General features: G+C 35.7%; 1 protein-coding gene across 23 annotated transcripts in view; it reads right to left on the bottom strand.

Moving 5' to 3' along the window:
* Dlg2 (discs large MAGUK scaffold protein 2) overlaps positions 1-20,970 on the bottom strand; it is a 2,050,987-nt gene that overhangs the window by 586,809 nt on the left and 1,443,208 nt on the right. For all 23 annotated transcript variants that reach the window (XM_058577380.1, XM_058577376.1, XM_058577381.1 and 20 more), the window contains one exon: positions 2,424-2,548. In XM_058577380.1, coding sequence (XP_058433363.1) covers positions 2,424-2,548 — 125 coding nt within the window. The remainder of the gene's footprint in view (positions 1-2,423; positions 2,549-20,970) is intronic.

Below are 20,970 nucleotides of genomic sequence, written 5' to 3'. Positions count from 1 at the left end.
CCAAAGGGGGAAAATGTGGATCTTGTACTATATTTTAAATCTAAAAATCTGTATTTAATGTTATACTGAAAGACTTTCAATTGTTATTCTTGAAATCTCAGATGCCCTCAAGCCATTCAAATGCAAGGCAGGTAGCCTTGAGTGGGGAAGAGTCTCAGCAGGGTAGCAAGGATCCATCAGAATGAAGTGGAGGCCCCAGTAAGTATTTTCCCTTAGGAAAGAGGCCAGTAGATTGGGGTACAGATGTATTTTGCTGCTCCAGTTAGGACCACTGTAAAGAAATCTACAGGTTGTTTATTGTAAAACCCTGGAAGGTATTGTTCATACACACTTTCCTAATCCTGGATCCAGGAAGCAGAGCAAGGACCAATAAATAGTCAGAATAAAGGAAACTGTGGCTCAGTAGAAAAATAACAATGCCTCACACATAATAAAAGCTCAATAAATGTTGCCTCTCTTTATAATTTTCATCTTTACAACTAATATGGAGCTTTCAGAAGACCAGAATTCTCTTTATCTCTGTAGACATGAGATTGCCTCCAATGCTTGCAGACAAAGAATGGTGGCACTCTCAGAGGTGTCACTTTTCATTCTTAATCGAAGAGCACACATGTAACATAGCCTGTTCTATCTCAAGCTGAGAGGCAGCATTTTTCATAGAGAAGTTCCCCCGTTTTCAGGTAAAGGTTTCAACTGATGATTGTGGCCCACTGATTTCTTCATTATTCCATGGTGACTCTATTGCTAAACTTTTAAAATAGATCTACTGCAGAGTTGAGTATAACAAACTCAGTTCCCTCTGTGTTTGACTTGTGGAATTATACAGCCACCCAGGCTGCCCACTCGCCTGCCTACCTGCAGTCCTTCCTTTCCTCTTTTCCTTCCTTCCTTCCTTCCTTCCTTCCTTCCTTCCTTCCTTCCTTCCTTCCTTCCTTCCCTCCCTCCCTCCCTCCCTCCCTCTCCATCTCTCTCGCTCTCCCGCTCTCCCTCTCACCTCCCTTTTTCTCTTTTTTGGTGTGGTACTCAGGATTGAAACCAGGGTGGTGGGCTGGGGATGTGGCTTAAGTGGTAGCACACTCGCCTGGCATGCGTGCGGCCTGGGTTCGATCCTCAGCACCACATACAAACAAAGATGTTGTGTCCGCTAATAACTAAAAAATAAATATTAAAAACATTCTCTCTCTCTCTCTCTCTCTCTTTAAAAAAAGAAAAAAAAAAAAAACAAAAAACACCAGGGTGCTTTACCACTGAACCACATCCTCAGCCCTTTTATTTTGAGATAGTCTCACTAAGTTGCTCAGGCTGACCTCACACTTTGAAATCTTCCTGCCTCAGCCTCCTGAGTCCCTGGGATTATAGGTGAGTGCCATTGTGCCTGGATCACAGCATCTATTGGAAACCTCTCACTCTTCAACCTGGATATTTCCTTACTCTGAAAATAACTTTGTCAATTTGACTTGGAAATTCTATTGTCAAATGGGATGGATTTCCTTATGGAAGTGTTTCTTTTTGTTGATAGGAAATACAGGTATACTTGAAAAACAAAATGTAATTTGTCCTGTACAAACTGCAAGATGAAGCTGTCAAAACTAATCACTGCATCAGAACGACTAGATAGGGAACAAGTGTCTTTGAAGGATTCCTAAGAAAACAGCAAACAGGCTTATCATTCATGCTTAATGCAAAGCAGAACAAGAAAGGGATATGAAGTTTACATTGGTGCCATTCCTGTGTCACCTTCCTGTGTAATTCCATGCAAGCCAGAGCCATTCTACTCTATAGGATTCCTTGTGCCATCTGACAAAGACTCTCCTTGATCAAATTCGAGTAAGGTTCCTCTGAGCCTTCTTCTCCACTAGGCCTCAACTTTGGGCTTGGTCTTTGACTTCCTTATTCTAGTTTTAGAATCCCATTGAATTAGTTTAGCAAAAGTCCCTCACTCTTGGTAACTGATGAATTTCCTCATCCTCCACCGTCACTCTGGCCTGCCTTCAACAAGAATCCTGTCAAATTCCCTTAGCCAGAATCCCCCTTTTCCCTGATGTTTTCTCTTTTCAATTTTCTATCCACTGATCCCCATCCCCTCCTTGGTTATAAGTCCCCATTTGTCTTTGTTGTACTCAGAGTTACGTATTCTTTCCCCTACTGCAAAGTGTTTCTTTCATTGTCTTTTTCTTCTTTTCCAGTGCTCAGGAAAAGAAGCCTCGCAGGTGTTGGCAATTACCGAGTACTCTACCACACCCCACTACTCAAAAATCAGTAAGTGGCAAGAGATCTGCAAAGGCATTACAGAAAGCTTGCTTTGACAACCTTCCCTCTCACATATAAGAGTTTTGTAGAATTATTATTCTCCAAAGGTACAAGTGTGTCTCATTGAAGCATCAGATCAACTTCCAAATAATTCTAACGTTTCAGATCTTTACCTGAGTCTGCCATCCTCTGCTGCAGCACCTCCGGGTATAATCTTTGTAATAAATATGCCAGGGTCATCTCCAATGTGGGGATTATCTGTCCCTCCAGCAATACTGAATCCCAGTCCAGAATTCCCCTGTAGAAACAATAAGCAGACATTAAGTGATGTGGGTGTCATCTAACACCTAGCCCCTTGCACTCTCTGTTATCATGTTACTCTTTAAATGGAAATCAGGTGACAGGCACTTTTGTATGCAAAACCATAAAGTGCATAGTCAGCAGACAAAGGAAGGTCAGGAAAAATACTCATTTGTCACTGCATTGCAAGAATTCAAGGGGCATTGCATTTTTGTTTTTTAAAAAAGTTTCCCTTATACAAAAATTAAAATGATCATTATGAATGAGGAAATAAAGGCTTATAAATTGTGTGTTATGAAAAGTCCTAGAGTCTTTAGAGTATCAGTTGCAAAAATTATATATTCATATGAGAAATAATGGAAAGAAATAGACTATATGAAAATATCTGATAGAATAGTGAAATGTGGGTGTTTTTGTTATGTTACATCTAGTTTTTTTTTTTTTCCTAATGTGCATTATCCATTAAATAAATGTTTTCCTATGTAACATGGTTGGAATTCAGAAGGCAGGACTCCCTTCTTGTCAAAATTCATGTGAAATACTTTCAACAACAAACAGGTTTTAATTTGTAGTAGTAATAGACAAGGCATGCAATAATGCTACAAAGTGTAAATTTCAAGAGTTTACATTTAATAAAACTTCCATACTTCTATAGATTGAGGAGCTAACATCCAACACACATAAAACCTTCTAAAATTCATATGTAAGGCATAATTAAATGTCTCCTCAAAATTCACATCCCATCTTACTTAACATATTTCTTTCGTGTTCTCTTTGAATACCCTATCTCCATGGTTACATTATGTTTCTATAATTGTGTTCTGAAATTTTTCCAATTCATATTACATTTTAAGACCCTTCTGTATAGCTAGGCAGTCTTTAAATTTTCTATTTTAAATGGCTAAATAATATTTCATTAAGTTCCTATGCCATCATTTATTTAACTGGTCTCCTGTCACTTGATATTTAATTACTCCATATATTCTTACAATAAATATAGCTTACTAAATTGATTAAGTTCCACTCTTGGGTAAAAAGAAATGAAGACTAAGAATTTAATGGTTAATCCTGAGTAATTAATTAAAGCACTCAATTAGTTAGAAAAGTTCAATGTCAAGATAAAGTCAGCTATAACTAGATAGTTATATCACCGCAAATGTCAAGGTAATATTTAGCATTTTTTTTTGACTGAATTAGGAAAACTGAATTCCAGAAGGTTATTGCACAGTTGTATATTTATGTTGAAAGGTTGAAACTAATAACCCAGCCAGAGCAACTTAAATCCTTACTCTTTATATTTCTGACATCTTCTGTAATTCTGCTTGTTCTTTAAAAATTCCATGTTCATTGAACAGAGATGTTACTTAATAGCAATAGAGTATTCATTAGTTTTTAAAATATTTAACAACATCTCTGTGTCTGGCATTAGATAAGCTCTGGAGCTATAGCAGTGATGGTATCAGTTTATGAGACATGTGAAGAGGAAGTATGAATGTAGGAGTAGCTAAGAGGGGGACCAAATATGACTTAGTGACATAGAGGGGAGAACACCAACAGGGAGGGGAGAACTCATGTTAAAATCCCTGAGGAGAGAAAGGGTATGCCAGGTCCAAGAAATAGACAGTGGAAACAAAGAAGGCCAGGAGGAGATGGAGATAAGTGGAGATAAGTCTTAATCATAAGGATCAAAAGAACAGAGTATATGAGAATCCGTTTGCTGTGGTAAGTACCTATTAAAACCCAGTGACTTGTGTCAGTGTGGGTGGAGGATCTCCTATGTGACTGACCCTAATCCAAGGCTACTGAAGATTAAGAGCAGATGACTTCTGCTATCATGGATTTCTAGGCACAGCAGAAAAAGTAGTGATAGTCTGGCATCTGGTGATGAATACATTTTATAGTAAGTAACCTTGACTGCTTTGTCAAATATATAGCCATGGAGAGAGACAGCACATAGGTGATAGATAAGGCAGTTTCTCTAAGATCCAGAGGTCTAGCGCACAAAAGGATGGGAAGATGAGTATCTTCAAAGTAATTTGTATCTAGTTCCAAGAACATCAACTGAAGCACATTGCTCTTATTAGAGCTAATATCTCAGGGATTATAATTTCTTGGTTAATGGGAGTACAGAAAGAAGAAAGGAAGCAGAGATTGGGAGATACCCAGATGCTTTCCCCTAATATTATCAATGTTTGGAGAGAGCAAACAAAACTTCAACATTTGAGAAAGATATTCACAATCTAGTTCTTAGCCTTGTTAGCTTTATTTTCAGCTTCATATTTTAGCCCTTGGGAACACTGAACCAAACTACCAGCTCTTACCTGCAGGAAACACACTACACCTCTTCTCTTGGCCAGGAAGAGAGAAAACTCATGCTGATTTCTCTACCAGAAACTTCTTATCTCCCATTGCTTAGCCTAATTCTTTACATTTTCTAAGCTGCAGTCCAGATGGCTTGGACTCCAGGTAGTGTTTTTTAAATTTAATTTTTTCTTACAGATTGATAAGTTGTAATAATGGGATAGAACTGGTGATATCATTTTTAATATGATTTGGAAAAAATAAATTAATCCATTCCTTCAAATATTTAATATTTTCCTGTGAAGAAAACATTAGAAGTTTGCTTTCAGGAAAATGGAAATATATAGGATGCAATTATGAGCTTTACTCACCATACTGTGCAATTTTTCTGAGCTTATTTCACTTAGCATAATGTTCTCTAATTCCATCCATGCTGTCCCAAATGATAGGATCTCTTCACTCATTTCTTTTCTTTTTTTCTTTTCTTTTTTTTTTTTTTTGCAGTGCTGGGCATAGAACCCAAAGCTTAGTGTATATTAGGCAAGAGATCTAACCCTGATCTATGTATTTCAAGCCCTGATCTCTACATTTTAAAATATTAACTACTATTTCATTTCATACCAAATTTTCTTTATTCATTCATCCCATGATGGAAACTTAGTTTGATTCCACAACCTGGTTTTTGTGAACAGAGATGCAATGACATAGAGTAGAGATATGCCTTCAGCATGTTAATTTCAAGACTTTCGGGTAAATAGGAAAGGGGATTTCTGGATAATATGGTAGTTTTAGTGTTTTGAGGAACCTGGATACTGTTTTCCATAATTGTTATACTAGTTTACATTCTTACCATATTGTTTTCATAATACTATTTGCTGAAGAATTATCCCCCCCACACACATTATTGGTGCCTTTGTTAAAGTTCTGTTCCCTTTCCTCCCTTTGTTAAAGTTCAGGGTTCCCTTTCTTCCACATCCTCACCAGTACTTATTATTTGTCTTTTTTGTTAAAAGCCATTCTAACATATGAAGTGATAGTTCATTATGGTTTTAATTTGCATTTTCTATTATTTGGATATTAATCTCTCATCAGATGTATGGCTTACACTTTCTCCTGATTCATAGTTTGCCCATTGTTAATTTTCTCCTTTGATATGAATAGGTTTTTAATTTTTATACAATCCCATTTGTCTATATTGCTTTTGTTGCCTGTATTTATGGGGCAAATAAAAAAAATCTTTGCCCAAACCAACATATTTCCTCCAAGTTTTCTTCCTGTAGGTTTACCATTTCAGGGCTTATGTTTAAGTCTTTAATCCACTTTGAGTGTATTTTTGTATGTGGTGTGACATAAGGGTTCAATTCCATTTGATTGCATATGGATATCTTGTTTTCATAATACTATTTGCTGAAGAATTATCCCCCCCCCCATTATTGGTGCCTTTGTTAAATACAGTTCTGTTGATTATAAATGTATACTCCATTTTCTGGTCTATTTGTTCCATTGGTTGATATGTCTATTTTTATGCCAGTACCATGCTGTTTAATTACCATTGCTGTGCAGTATAGTTTGAAATCTGGTGGTATGATGCCTTTAGCTTTATTCTTTTTTCTTATTGACTGCTCTGGCTATTTGCACTTTTGTGTGGTTCCTTGTGAATTCTAGAATTGTTTTTCTATATCTGTGACAAATGAAAATGAAATTTTGATAAGGATTGCTTTGAATCTGTAGATATTTGGTGGGGGGGGGTAATTAGGGCCTTTTTCATAATATTAATTCTTCCAATCCATGAACACAGGCTATCCTTCCACTTTTTTCTTTCTTGTTCAATTTCTTTCATTTAATGTTTTATAGTTTTATATACATAGGTCTTTCACTTTTTTGGCTAAATTTATTACTATTTTTTGTAGTTATTGTAAATGAGTTTGGTCTCTTGATTACTTTCTCATGAAGTCCATTGTTAGTGTAGAGAAAAGCTACTTATTTCTGCATGTTGATTTTGTATCTTGTAACTTTTCTGATTCATTTATCAGTTATAACACCTATTCGGTGGAGTCTATGGTTTTCTACATATTAGATCCTGTCATTAGCAAACAGGGACAATTTAACTTCTTCCTTTTTGATTTGTATGCCTTTTCTTTCTCCTGGTTAATTGCTCTGGCTAGGATCCCTAGAATATAAGTGATGAGAATGGGTATTCTTTTATTACAGATCACTGAGGAAAGATTTTCAACTGTCCTTTGTCGAACGTGATGTTAGTTGTGGGTTTGTCCTATTTGGCCTTTATTGGATTTTAATACATTCTTTCTATACCTAATTTGTTGATAGTTTTTACCATGAAAGGATATTGAAATTTTTCAAATACTTTTTCTACATCTAGTGAGATGATTATGATTTTTGTCTTTATTCTGTTAGTGTGGTATATCTTATTATTGATTTGCGTATGTTGAATCATCTTTGTATCTGAGGGATAAATCTCATTAAGTTTTAGTGAATCATCAATGTTGTTGAATTTGGTTTGGTCAAAGTAATGTTAAATAATTACCTGATTCTAAGCAGGTCACTCCTTATTTGTGTTTTTGTAGATTGTTATGCTTACCTATGCCAGGCATCGTTAAATTGGGTTATCTATTTCTAACATTCCTTCAGGCTGAGCATGTAGAAGGTAGGGAGTATGTATTGTTCATCCTTATTTAGTTGGTGCCTCATATGATACATAGTATTGCCAATAAATATTTATTTATTTATTTAAATTTAATTTTATTTTTTTGTGGTGCTGGGGATTGAACCCAGGGCCTTATGCATGAGAGGCAAGCACTCTACCAACTCATCTATATCCCTAGCCTCTGTCAATAAACATTTAATGAATGAATGGACAAAAAAATCTGCTGAAAATATGTGCACTAAAGAGAAGACCCAGAAGGGGCATGATAGAAGTCCACGATGTGTTAAGAAACGTAATTTGAAAGTAAAAGCCATTTTGTTCTGTGTGGCTATAAAAATTAAAAAAAAAAAAAAGGAAAGCTCACATATTCAGCTCAGCTGAAGAATGAACTGTCCAATTTGGGGATGTTTGCTTTTGAAGGAATGGAGTGTCCTTCACTCAAGGCTCCTCTCAGGGCAGAAGAGACTCAGGCATCTATTGAAAGGTTAATTTGGATGATATCAAAACATTCTTTTGTTTCTCTTGCAACAGAGAAAAAAGGAATGCTTTAAAGAAATGTTAGCAGGGGAAATAGATCACTGTTGCAATTTTAAAAATTATTCTGTGAATAAACAAATCTTTGAAGTAGTAGTTTTGATCTGACAATTGACTACAATATGAAGAATGTGGTAGCTCTGGCATTCCCTAATATACATTCTTCTGACCCCAAACCCACTCTAAGGAAAATAATGGATGGATGAGGAAATCCACAATAGAGAGAGGTAGATATAAACAGAATGTAACTTGCCCTGTATTTCTGGTCCCAAAATTTCCTGCAAACTTTTGTAGTCCTATTCAAACCAGTCTGCCAGCTGAATCTGGCCAGTCACCACAATTCTTTAGAAGAGGTTCATCTGAATTCAGTTGAGAGAATTATTTGAAGTGCTTTCCCACCTCCTCATATTGTTCTCTCTTTGGTTCTCCTACCAGCTAGCAACATTCAATGGAATGGAGGACAGAAAACAAAAAGTGGCAATGAAATTGCTGCCTGCTGCTCTGCATGGATGAATCATTCCAGACCTCTAACAATCACCCTAGAGCCTGCCAACTTCATGGGCAGATCTCAGCTCCTCTCTCTTCTGAGCAGCAATCTCTCCATGTGGACAGGCAGACCTCTGGCTGACACTATTAGATCCTGAAAATCATGGCTAGTTAACCCAATGTTGACCCTTGACTCATTCAATGGAAACTTAGAGGTGTCTTACTGGTAAGAGTAGCACCTGCACAGAGTTCTGAGTGGGCTACTGTGTCTTTACAGTTGTGCAGATTCCATGACCGATGAATGTGGCTGGATTGGGCCATTCTTTCTCCTGGTTACCAATCCTCCACATTTGTTGACTCTTTCCAAGAAACACAAGCCCATTATCGTCTATCCAAATGGTACTTCTTGTAATTCTCACCATTTCCTCTCAGGAAAAGAATCAGCAAAAAAGAAAAACACTTTATGACTTACTTGATGGTCACGAATATTATAAATATAATGTCCCCAGGAAAGCTCCGCTTTCATTAAAAGTTTTTCCCCAAATGGGATTTAAATAAAAATGAGAGGAAAATATGTGGTGATATCATGATCACATACATTTGTCTACTGACAAAGAATTTCTTGGATTTTCAGAAATTAAATTTTTCTTTAAAATACTGTAATTTATCCTAAATAAATAACCAGCAATGTGTGCAAAGGCTTGTGTTCAAAGTTTGTTGCAACAATATTTTTCTAATGATCAAATTATATTCCATGCTTGTATGATTATATCCAAATAAACCCTAATATTGTATATGATTATAGTGCAGTAATAAAAAATAAATAGAATCATGTAACAAAATGAGCCAATTCCCCTGTTTACTGCTCTTCACTGAGAAAAGCTCATAAGGACACATTTTCTTCAATCTAAGTCATGCGCAAACTAAATCACACATGACTAATAAATTCAGGACTACTTTAGTATCTGAAAACAAAACACACAAAACTGAAAACAAACATTCATATAACAGAAAATGGTTAAAAATACTGTGGTACATATATCTGAATTTTGGAATATTTTAGAGTCAGTAAGATGGTTGTATCATTTAATAACAATGGAAATGTTCATTATTATGAGATTTTAGTTACACTGATTGCTACTGTAAGAATTCAAAGAAAATTACTTATTTTTAACAGGCAAATTATTCATTTTAATTAATAATAGTAAAATTATTTACTTATTCAAACTTTCTAATAAGAGGACTTTTTAAAAAAATTATATAGTCCCTAGTAAATTACTAAAAATACTCTCAAGGGAACTAATATTTTTATTCTATGTTAAACAATGATCTAGGCTTCTTATAATTCCCTATTCAGCAGAGAGGGAATTTATGTCTTTATGTATATGAAAAACAAATGCAAAAAAACACTGAGGCTGAGAAGAGTGAAATGATTTATCTGGAGACATAAAGCGAGTTCATATTGGATTTCAGGTTCAACTCTAGCTTTGTTAGAATCCAATACTATTTTCTTTCTATTATAGCATGTTGCTTCTTCTGAATTCTGGGTAATTTGATATCATAATAATAATAAAATAATAAAGTACCTTTTTCTGTTTTGGGAAAGGATGTAAACCACTTCTGCCAGTACAAGAAAGTATTTTAAATATTTCTTTTTTTTTTTAGTATTGTAAATTTAGTTTATTTAACAAGCCATGTGCCAGATCTAGTTCTAAGGGATTTACAAGTTTTAAATATTTCTAATGATTTTGTTCGATTTAGTGGACAATCATGTATTGGGGCCACATGGGCCTGATTTTGAGTACTGGTTTTGACATTGTTAGGTGTGTGACAGTGAATAAATTTCTTAACTTTGAGTCTAGTTTCTGCATCTTTAAAATGGAGATGGTGACACTACTTCACAAGATTATTAGACAAAAGTAAGCACTAGCAGAGTGCAGAGAATGTACATGGGTAATAATCAAAGTTAGTTCAGTTTCTTTAGCACCGTTTAAGGGGTCCTCACAAGGGGGAATAGGTGCCAGATAGTATATTCCTTCATTCATGCCTTCATTTATTCATCCAATAGATATGGACCAATGCATTCAGCTGTTATAAGTTACTCCTCTTGAGAAAAATAACTTAGCTAGAAATACTGAAGGAGGGGGAAAATATGGGGAGGTAGTCAGGACTGATGATGTCAGGTAAGTAAAACCTAGATAAAAAGACACTCCATTTTTTTTTCAACTTTGACATCAATGTCCTCTTTTGATAAACAGTGAAATTGTATATATCATCTTACCAACCCCAAGAGTCCAATACATCTATCTCATTCTGGGAACACACAACAGTTTATTTAACACCCAGTAGCCATGAGTCAGCAATACACACATCTATCTTCTACATATCTGCTGTAGCAAAGACTGTGGTTTATTTTTATTTAATATAATCTATACTAAAAGTATACATATTAAATTATAAATTTATACCTTATAGGTTTGTATGTATGTGTATATTATGTATTAATACATATATATTAAGGACCTTGGTCTTAATCTGAAGGTTTCTAATATACATATTCCCAAATGAGCAATAGATTTAGATTGAGAATTAATAGTCCATAACTTGGCCACTGGTCAAAAATGTAATAGAATATTCAGAAATATAAGTAGGTAGAAGGGTTTTATCAAAACATGTGAAAACTGGCAATAGCATATTAAAATAAAGAAATGTTAAGGTTACATGTCAGGAGAAAATGATTACTGATAGAAAGGTCCATTGGTTGACAAATAATCTTCCAAACTGTTCTACAAGTCATTTGATTTTTTAACAGTAAATCTATAATGGCAGACAGTTAATCAAAAATAAGATTCTGCTTTTTTTATTGATATTACTTTTTTATATCATTTACATTATTTTTCATTCCACTTTTTGTACCATACACTGCAATATTAAAACATAAATAGCCTCAGAGCTGTAGATACAGGGTATACAGGTAAGAAAGCAATGTAAACATTTTTAACTATTGTTGCTTATAGTTAACTAAATAGAGCATTTTCTGCTCAAATTTTTCTGTTTTTATATGCTTTCCAACAGTACGTATAACTTGAAATATTTTTCTCAGTCCAGGACTATGAAGTGCTTGCCTCACTTAAATATGAGTTCTGTTTAGAGTATTCCATAGTTTGCTCTACAGAATTGTATTTTTCTGGAAGCTTCTGTGTACAGAAGCCATTTGGAGACTTCACTTGGGGGTTGGTAACTCTGTAAACACAGATTTAACAAGATGGGAGAGGGTGGAGAGGAAGCAGTTCAACAACTAGATGGAAGGATCATGCCAGATGACTGCAGACAGGAAATCCTGGGAAATGAAAGAGCAGACACAGTGAAAGTGGACTTTTTAGGGATTGGCTAGCTTCACTAAGCATAATCTGCTCTAGTGCCATCCATTTCCCTGCAAAGTGAAGCTAGCCAATACCTAAAAAACAAATACCAAATGTCTTCTTTGATATAATGAGAGCAACTAAGAACAGAGCAGGGAGGAAGAGCAGGAAGAAAAGATTAACATTAAACAGATACATGAGGTGGGATGGAAAGAGAGAGAAAGGGAAATTGCATGGTAATGGAGGGAGACCCTCATTGTTATACAAAATTACATATAAGAGGTTGTGAGGGGAATGGGAAAATAAACAAGGAGAGAAATGAATTACAGTGGATGGGGTAGTGAGAGAAGATGGGAGGGGAGGGAGGGGGGATAGTAGAGGATAGGAAAGGTAGCAGAATACAACAGTTACTAATAGGGCATTATATAAAAATGTGGATGTGTAACCGATGTGATTCTGCAATCTGTATTTGGGGTAAAATTGGGAGTTCATAACCAACTTGAATCTATTGTATGAAATATGATATGTCAATAGCTTTATAATGTTTTGAACAACCAATAAAAAAAAATTAAAAAAAAAAGAAAGTGGACTTTTTTACAGTTTGTGTTTATGTGTGGAAAAGTTTTTGCTTTAGAAGAGATATGTGCCTGATGAAAAGAAAGCAATGTAAGCATTTACCAGTCAATGGACCTTTCTATCAGTAATCATTTTCTCCTGACATGCAAAATAGAAAAAAAAGAAGATTTTTTTCTATTTTGCATGTCCAAAGTGTACAGCAGAAAAGAGACGCAGGCATGTTTGTGGGCTAGGGGAAAGAAACCCCTGGAAAGGGTGCAAGAAGGTACAAGAGGCAAGGAGAGTACATGAGCAACAAAATCCTGAAGGAAGTGGAGTGAGAATGGGGTCAGAGTCCAGATTCCTTGAGTTCTACCAGAGGGTACTGATGAATTTCACAGGGTAAAGCCACACAAGAGTGCAGTGGCATTGTGCAAGTTCATATGGTAACATTAAAAGATTCTACACAAAGGTTTAGGCAAAGAAAGGAGAATACAAAGTAGGACTTAAATATTGTACTCATTTGGGAATATGTATGCATAGAAAGTTAGAAAGTATACTCACTTATTTAATAGTGGCTCTCAGTCTGTGTGAAAATTATGCATCTTTTCCTTTTGTCACTTTGAGTAACTCCATCTTTAATGTTTTCTTATAAATATATCTTTCTACACACTATATTTCTAAAACTTTCCTAACATGAAAATAACTGAAAATTTGCTTTTGTGATTGCATAACTTGGCTGTGGATAGGGAAGGCATATCTTCCTCTCTGAGATAAAAATAACTGCATTCTTGTAGGCAAAGTGTTATTTTAAGGTGGAAGAAGGAAGTTGAACAATGATATGCCCTTACTATCTGCACTTAGAAGAAATCCAAAGGAAAGGTACAGAAAGAAATTGGAGACTTAAATAAAGCAGTAAGAATTGGACCTGGAGCTGTGAAGTAAAAGAGAACCTTAGGGATCAATTGGGATTTGCTGGGCAGCACTATGGATACCCGCATGTTATGGCACTTTCTCTTGGTGCTTAGTAAATGTGCAGTGAAAATGGAAGGTTTGGTTGCTTGAGGGATGAGGGTGAAAAAGCAAACTCTCAATAAGTCAGTCAGTACAGTTAGGAAAAGAGGAGAAGCAAGGAAGATGCTCATAGACTGAAAGAAAAGAAGTGGAAAAGACGGGGATCACAACAAGGTCAAAGTACAGATTTCTGGAGGATAGGGGATGGAAGAGAGAACAGCAAGTTGTAGACACTGAAATTTCAGGGCTGAAGATTTCAGAGATGAAGGAGCACTCACTGATAGTCCTAGGAGTGGATTAAAGTGATGATCAAATCAGGGTACTTTGTGGCTGTCACTGAAGCTTCCCTGGAAGACAGGAGGAGAATTAAAAATGCAGGGAAGAATGGAAAATGGCCATTTTTCCAGTAAAAGTGAGGAAAGACCTAGGGTAGAAAGAGATGATAATGGAGAGACAAGAAGAGGGGTAGGATATGAAAGAGACTGGAATTCAAGATTCTGTAAGAAGAGAGAACTTAACTTGCTCAAAGAACTAAAGCAATCTCAGAATAGCTGGGGAGTAGTAAGGAAATAAAGGGAAAGATGAGGTGAGAGAGTAGCAGGGTCAGAAACTGTGGGCTTAGTCGGCACCATTAAGTTTTTAGGTCATAAAATGTTTAAACAGGAGAGTGGCATGATCTGATTTAGCTTAAGATTATTCTTGTTGCTCTGAGAAAACTTACCAGAGAGAGTTAAAGGGAGAATGGTGAGACCAGTTGGAGTGATGGTGGCTGAACTAGTTGGTCCCAGTTGGGTGGTGAGTTTTGTGGATGATTTGGAGGTAGAGTTGATAGGACTTACTGATGGCTGGAATATAAGAGGTGAGGCAAAGAGAAGAATCAGATGATGCATGTGGGACTGGGATGCTAAGTGTGAAATGGAGAAGAGTGGTGAGGGTGGGGAAAGCAGTTTAGAATTAATTGAGTTCACTTTCAATGTTTTCAAGTTTGAGACATCTGTTGGTATCAATCCAGAGGAAGAAAAAAAAACTACTGATAAAGAAAGAACACTGATAAATTGGCAACACTCCTTGTGTACTTTCTGTAGTTCACCACTGAGCTACACCTTGCAACTTCCTCCTTGAGGAAAGTAAAGATATGGGCAGAAAATAGGAGTTTGAGTTATTGCAGCAATATTTAGAAAGAAGTTTCAAGCACAGTTATATCCTTTGTACCTAACAACAACTCTTTGAGGGTATATGTGAAAGTCTTCTAAGTGTCAGATCTAAGAATATTTGGAAAAATTAGATTATTTCAATAATGAGCAACATGACAAATATGAGGTTTTACCATGGTTAATTCAAGGGAAGTTTACAGTCTGGCTGGATAAAGAATAGTCTGGGTGGATTGAGTCAGAAGGCAAGAGAGCAATATAGGATCAAATGTAATATTTAGGCTGTGAAATTTTAAGATGTTGATTAGGGATGTTGTCAATGACATCTTAACTACAAAATTTCTAAGCAATATCAGATCCTGCAATAATAACTGAAATGCTGTTAGAAGTGAACATATTTCTCAGCAGCCCTCAATATAGTTTTCAATGTAAGTTGGTAAGAGTGGAGTCTGTCTCTGAACTCCCATTAAGTTTTCCATTTCTAATAACAGCTCTGCTGGTATTCTCTGAAAATGATTTAAGCAGACATCTGTTTAAAACAGTTTGTGTACAGAAAAGACAGAAATGGGGTATCTCATGATAGGCATCCTTAACTTGTGCCTGCCTATCAATCCATTCATTTTATTAAACCTCAAATCTTATTGATCCACTCTAGACATATTCATCCAGCTCCTCTTGACTTGTCTTGTCACTGCTGTAGTTCAGAACTTTGTTTGTTGTCCTTATTGCTTTTTTCACCTTTTGAGTAATTCTCTTCACTCCAACTTTCTCATGGTTGTTCCACTCCTTCCTTGTCAGAGTGGTAATGCGTTCAAAATAATGAATCTCAAACATGAATGTCCATGAAGGCAGAAAAGACAAGATGAGGGAAACAGGGCCAAGGAAAGGTAAAATAACAAAGCAAGAATGTGGTTAAATGGCAGCTGCGCTTTGCATCAGGAATAAAATAGTTAAAAGAAGGGGATGAGCATGCATCTCATCTAAAGAGAAGAGCTACAGTTCAGCTCTTCTTGATATTATAGTGGGGGCCTATTGCTGGGTGAGTCTTTTTCCCCATGGGGATAGCCAGGAATTAGTTTTTCTTAGGTAAATTTTAAACATTGGGAAATTGTTAGATTTATATATAATATAGACTAGGCTGTGTTATTGCAGGTTATCTGAGAAGCAGATGTGAAGATAGGATTAAATATAAGAATGCTATTAAGGGGAATGCTTGTGACTGAAAATGGGGTAACAGAGAGGACTACTAGTGACCCCCAGTGAAGGAGGGAAGGAAGGATGGTTAGTTGGAAACATTCTAGATGGCAGTTGAGGATGCATCATAGGAGTTCTATTTCTCACAGAATGCACTCTGGTTTGCAGCCCTGCAGTGCTCAGTCACTGGCTCAGAGAAGCCCCTGGGAAGAAGGAGCTTGAGGCAAACTCCAGAATAAATTTCAGGCTTCAGAGCATAGCAGCTGGGCTCTTGGTGTATTATGCTCCCTGTAGTTGGCAGTCTGTGAGGCACACGCGCATGACTGCTAGATAGCTCACCATCGTGAGGATGAAAGAAAACACATTTTCAAGCCAGTGATGTATTCTGCGGGTACTCTTTTGTAAGCTGCTATCTCTGACTAATTTATACTTTTTTCTCTGTTGTCTTATATACCCCTTGACAGCATGTAATGAAAAATTCTTGGCTCAAAGTAGGTCCACTCTCCCCTCACTTTTCTCCTCTTTGTACTTCTGTAATGGGGTCACACTTCACTATTGCACACAGCATGTTGTATTGTATTTGTTCGAATGTTTGCCTTCCCCATTCTATGGTGAGTAATAATACAAAGCATCAAAACTCAGGTATTCATTTTCTATGCCAGAATCATGTAACACCTGAATATGAAAAGACTTGAATTAACTATTGCATGAATTGAATTGAACTACTTCTTCTTCCTGAAATGCTTCTCTTCTTCTCTAATAAATTCTTCTTCAGACAGCCAAGTCCATTTCAGCTGCTACCTGGAAGGTTTTCTCCAGTTTCCACAGAAAGATGTGATTGCCCTTTCCCTGTGCTTCCACTGACTTTATCCACAACACAAGCAGATCACAAAGTCATTTGCATATGTGTCTTTCTCTATAATCTTAATATCTGGAAAGCAGGGGTTACGCTGTATTTGCAATTGTATTTCTATCTCTCAATCAAATTTCTGGTGACAGCCAAGTAAATGTTTGCTGAATTAAACTACACGGAAGGACAATCAAATAAAATTGTATGGTTGAGCTAATCTGGAAAGCTCAGGAAAAGGGAGTGCTACCTTTAATGTAAGAAGGCTAATGGGGTCAATTACCTATTAATAATGCATTTTTCTGAGTATCTACTGTGTGTGCAACATTTTGACAAACTCTGCAAACAAAAGAATATAAAAGGCATGGTTCTTGTACTTAAGAAGCCTGGAGTCTATTTGGGACACATGCCTTATACATGAGTAACACTGGAGATATGGCACAATATTCAAATTTACCTTGGGTTGTGTCCTTTGGCTTCTTTCCCTGTGTTCTTTCAACTGCAGTTGCCAAACTCTATTGTTTCCATCACTGGAGTAATTCTAGTTTTCTTTCCATCTTATTTTCCTATGTCTACTGCTTCTAACCTATTTAATTTCCTCATTTCCTATTGACCAGGACATCACAAAAATTTCAACATTAGAGGATGATTACTTTATACACCATTTCTTTAGATTTATTATGTTCAAAAATATAATTTTACCATTTTCTCTCAAATAATCTATTTAAAATTTCTTTTTCCCCCTAAATCTTTGAAAACCACTAATGTTGAAATAAAGCAATCCTTTTATTTTTTACTACACCATGAAGATTTCTTTCTTTCTTTCTTTTTTTTTAAAGCTGTTCCCCAGAGCTTTCCTTTCCTGGCAACATAGACTTACGCTTTCTTACTAGTATTCCTTGGCAGTACTATAGATTCTCACTTGCTGTAGTGATAATAATCTCGTATCCCTTTAAGACAATTTTACTTTAAAATGCCCTTATGGAATAACCAATTGTACCTCTGACTTCATAAACCTCAATCAATCTTGACTAAGCCAGAGGGATGGAGGCGGACACTTGCTGTCACCTCTTAGGTGCCACTCCCTTGGGAGGCATAAAGACTCTGTAATCATTACTACTGAGCTCAGATCTGAGTTCTACTATTTCTTGGCTGCAGATCTTGGATGATTCTTAGTTTCTTCACCTGAACAAAAGGAATAGGACTGCCTTTTTTATGGCTATAAATTAGCAATATTCAAAGTGTCTTTAAGATCAAATAATGATGTGATTTATGTGTTTTTGAAGTGTGCTGATGGCAGAAAAGCAACATTGCTAAAACTATTAGTGCCTTAGTAAAAAATAGGATATTGGCAGCAAGATACAAATTGCTAAAACTATTAGTGCCTTAGTTAAAAATAGGATATTGGCAGCAAGATACACTAGCAATCATGGGATTAATCAACATACATTTACAAAAAAAGTCAATTTCAACTTCTTGGGGATGTCTTTAGTGAAGCAATGCAATTGTTAAGTTTATTAAGCCTTTGGATCTATGGATTCATAATATTCTGTGGGATGAAGTGAGAGAGATATATAATAGAAATATATGCATATTGTATATGGCTTTGTTTTTGAGAAAAAACACTGCAATTATTTGAGTTGCAAACTAAATTATGTTTTAATTGAACATTATTTTTATTTGAAAGAATGATTGACATAAAAACTAAGATTATTTACTATATTGTAATAGGCAAAAACTTCCCTGAAAACTAATGAAGGAAACTTTTTCTTTTGAGAAAAATAAATGACAGTGTTTGTGGTCAAAAGTAAAATTTGAGTTTTCAATAAAACATTCCAGTTTAGAATCTTGCAATTACCACTATAAGTATGACATCTTCCCAAGGTTTAAACTATTCTGGTCGGGTGTAGTGGTGCACACCTGTTCTTCTAGCAACTCAGGAGACTGAGACAGGAGGATCACAAGTTTGAGACCAGCTTCAGGAACATAGGGAAGCCATGAGCAACTTAGTGAGAACTTGTCTCAAAATAAAAAATGAAAAGGACTGGGGATGTAGCTCAGTGGTAAAGTGCTCCTGGGTTTTATCCCTAGTACCAAACAAAAGCAAAACAAAACAACAAAAATACCACTTTCTGACTGGATGAATGGTGATATTGACAAATGTCTTTTTAAACATTGTATAATGAAATGTGTCAACATGTGTAGGTTCTACATAACTCAATAGTAATTCAACATTTTCCAATTAACCAATGTGTAATATTACGAAACAATGCATAAGCAAAGGCTCATTAAGTGCGAGATAGATGTATAAACTTTAGTGTAACAGTATAAATTCATTGATATGGTTATAGACTTCATATTGCAACTACACTTTAAAAATATTACCATTTGTTGAGTTTTAGTGCAGTCTCAAATAATATACACAATTATCTGAAAAGGCAATGGAAACATTCTGCTTTTCCCCATTCATATAAGAATAAAAAAAACTCCAACACTTGCCTCATTTGCTTTGACTTAAACAACATACACAGCAGATTAAATATACACAAAGATATGAGAATCTATTAAGATGTATCTAAATATAGAATTTAGCTATATTAAATAAAGCCAGGTATTAAAGAGATTTGAAAAATATAAAACAATGACATTCTTCCTACTAGTCATTTTTCTGTTTCAAAAATATATTTTTAATTAAAAAAATATTTCTGTTCATATATAATAGGTTTATATTGTTATTTATAAATTAATATACTAATACTTTAAAATTTTTCAGTTTTAATTTATAATATGGTAAATATTAGTAGAATACATAAAAACAAAATAGGGGTCTTCATTAACTTCAGGTATAAAAAGGGATCCTTTGGCTAAAATGTTCAAGAACTACTATTATAAACATTTGATGATATAGTTCTCATAAATCACTTAATACGACAGAGTACAAGGGCACAATAAATGACAATAAGGCTATTTACACAAAGTGCCCAATAAAATATTAGATGGTATTATAATTTCTTGGAATTCTCTTCAATTCTTATACATTTTCTTAGTTTGAAAAAGAACCTAAGGAGTTGAGGCAAAGTGCTTCGGGGAGTGAGAAGATAGGATCCAGGACACTTTGATACTCATCCACTTAATAGATCGCTCCCTACTTCAGGACATGGCATGAAGCACCAACTCCCAAAGCATAAGGATTTTCAATATGATGTGCTTGTCTTTCTTTCTTTCTTTTTTCTTCAGAGGGACAAGCATGAATTTATTAGAAGGGATAGGAAAAGTGAGAAGAGGACACTTTCAAGGGAGAGAGTAGATCCTCTCAGGAGAAAAATGGTGCACCTCTCAAGCCCTCTAGTTTTTTTCCCATATTTTTAATTGGTGCATTGTAGTTGTGCATAATAGTGAGATTTGTTGTTAAATATTATTACATGCACACAGAACAACAATATAATTTGGCCAGTATCATTCCCTAAGAATTTTTCCTTTCCCTTCCCTCCTTCTTCCCCTGGTCCCTTTATGCTAGTGTGCTCTGCTTTTTTACAACTGTGCTTTTCAGAGCACATTGAAGAGCACATTTACCCATTTGAAATCTGCATCACAAGCTCCTGCATGCCTATTAGGACTTCACATTCTTAGACAAAGTATTACCATTAGTAAAAGACATCCTAACACTGCTGCCTCCATAGCTTTATGTTCAAGTTGAAAGATGCAAGGACTATTGGCAGTGGTAAATGATTTCAAAGTCCTACTTTTAAAATTTTGTTACAGGCAAGTTTATTTATGGAGTATGTTTCTTTTACTAAAAGATCATTTATAAATTTCAGAATTATTCTGAGATCAGCACCATTTTGGTGCAGGAATCCAAATTTTTAGTCTATCACTGTCACTGACTTCAAAAATCTGTTCAATGGTATCCAAACAATCCTAACTTCATAGTTCTGCCCATAAAACATCTAAGAAAATGGACTCAATGTTCCATCACATTGTATACACGTTGGGAGTGGGGAGGTGGGCAGAGGAAAGCCCTGATGTGGCCACTCCATTCCAGCTAGAGATATATACTCTCTTTGAAATCTGAAGATTTGAGTTAATACCTAAATCTTACAGCATTTGTAGGGGATGAAAGAATTTTAAGTCATGAAAACCTGTCTTTTCCTTTTGTATCCTTCCCACTGGGCTCCAGCCATCATGTCCCCTTTCATGGTCCTCCAACACTTCAACATTATTTCTTCCATGGAGTCTTTGTTTTTGCAGAATTTTTACATTCTTTTTATTCTTCAGATTCAGCCCAGGTGTTACCACCCCAAAGGAGCATGT

Source organism: Marmota monax, unplaced genomic scaffold (genome assembly GCF_021218885.2).
Source record: "Marmota monax isolate L192 unplaced genomic scaffold, Marmota_monax_Labrador192_F-V1.1 WCK01_AAM20220418_F8-fsc00096, whole genome shotgun sequence".
Lineage (NCBI taxonomy): Eukaryota > Metazoa > Chordata > Mammalia > Rodentia > Sciuridae > Marmota > Marmota monax.
Note: the sequence above shows the minus strand (reverse complement) of the source record. Positions and strands in the feature narration are given on the sequence as shown.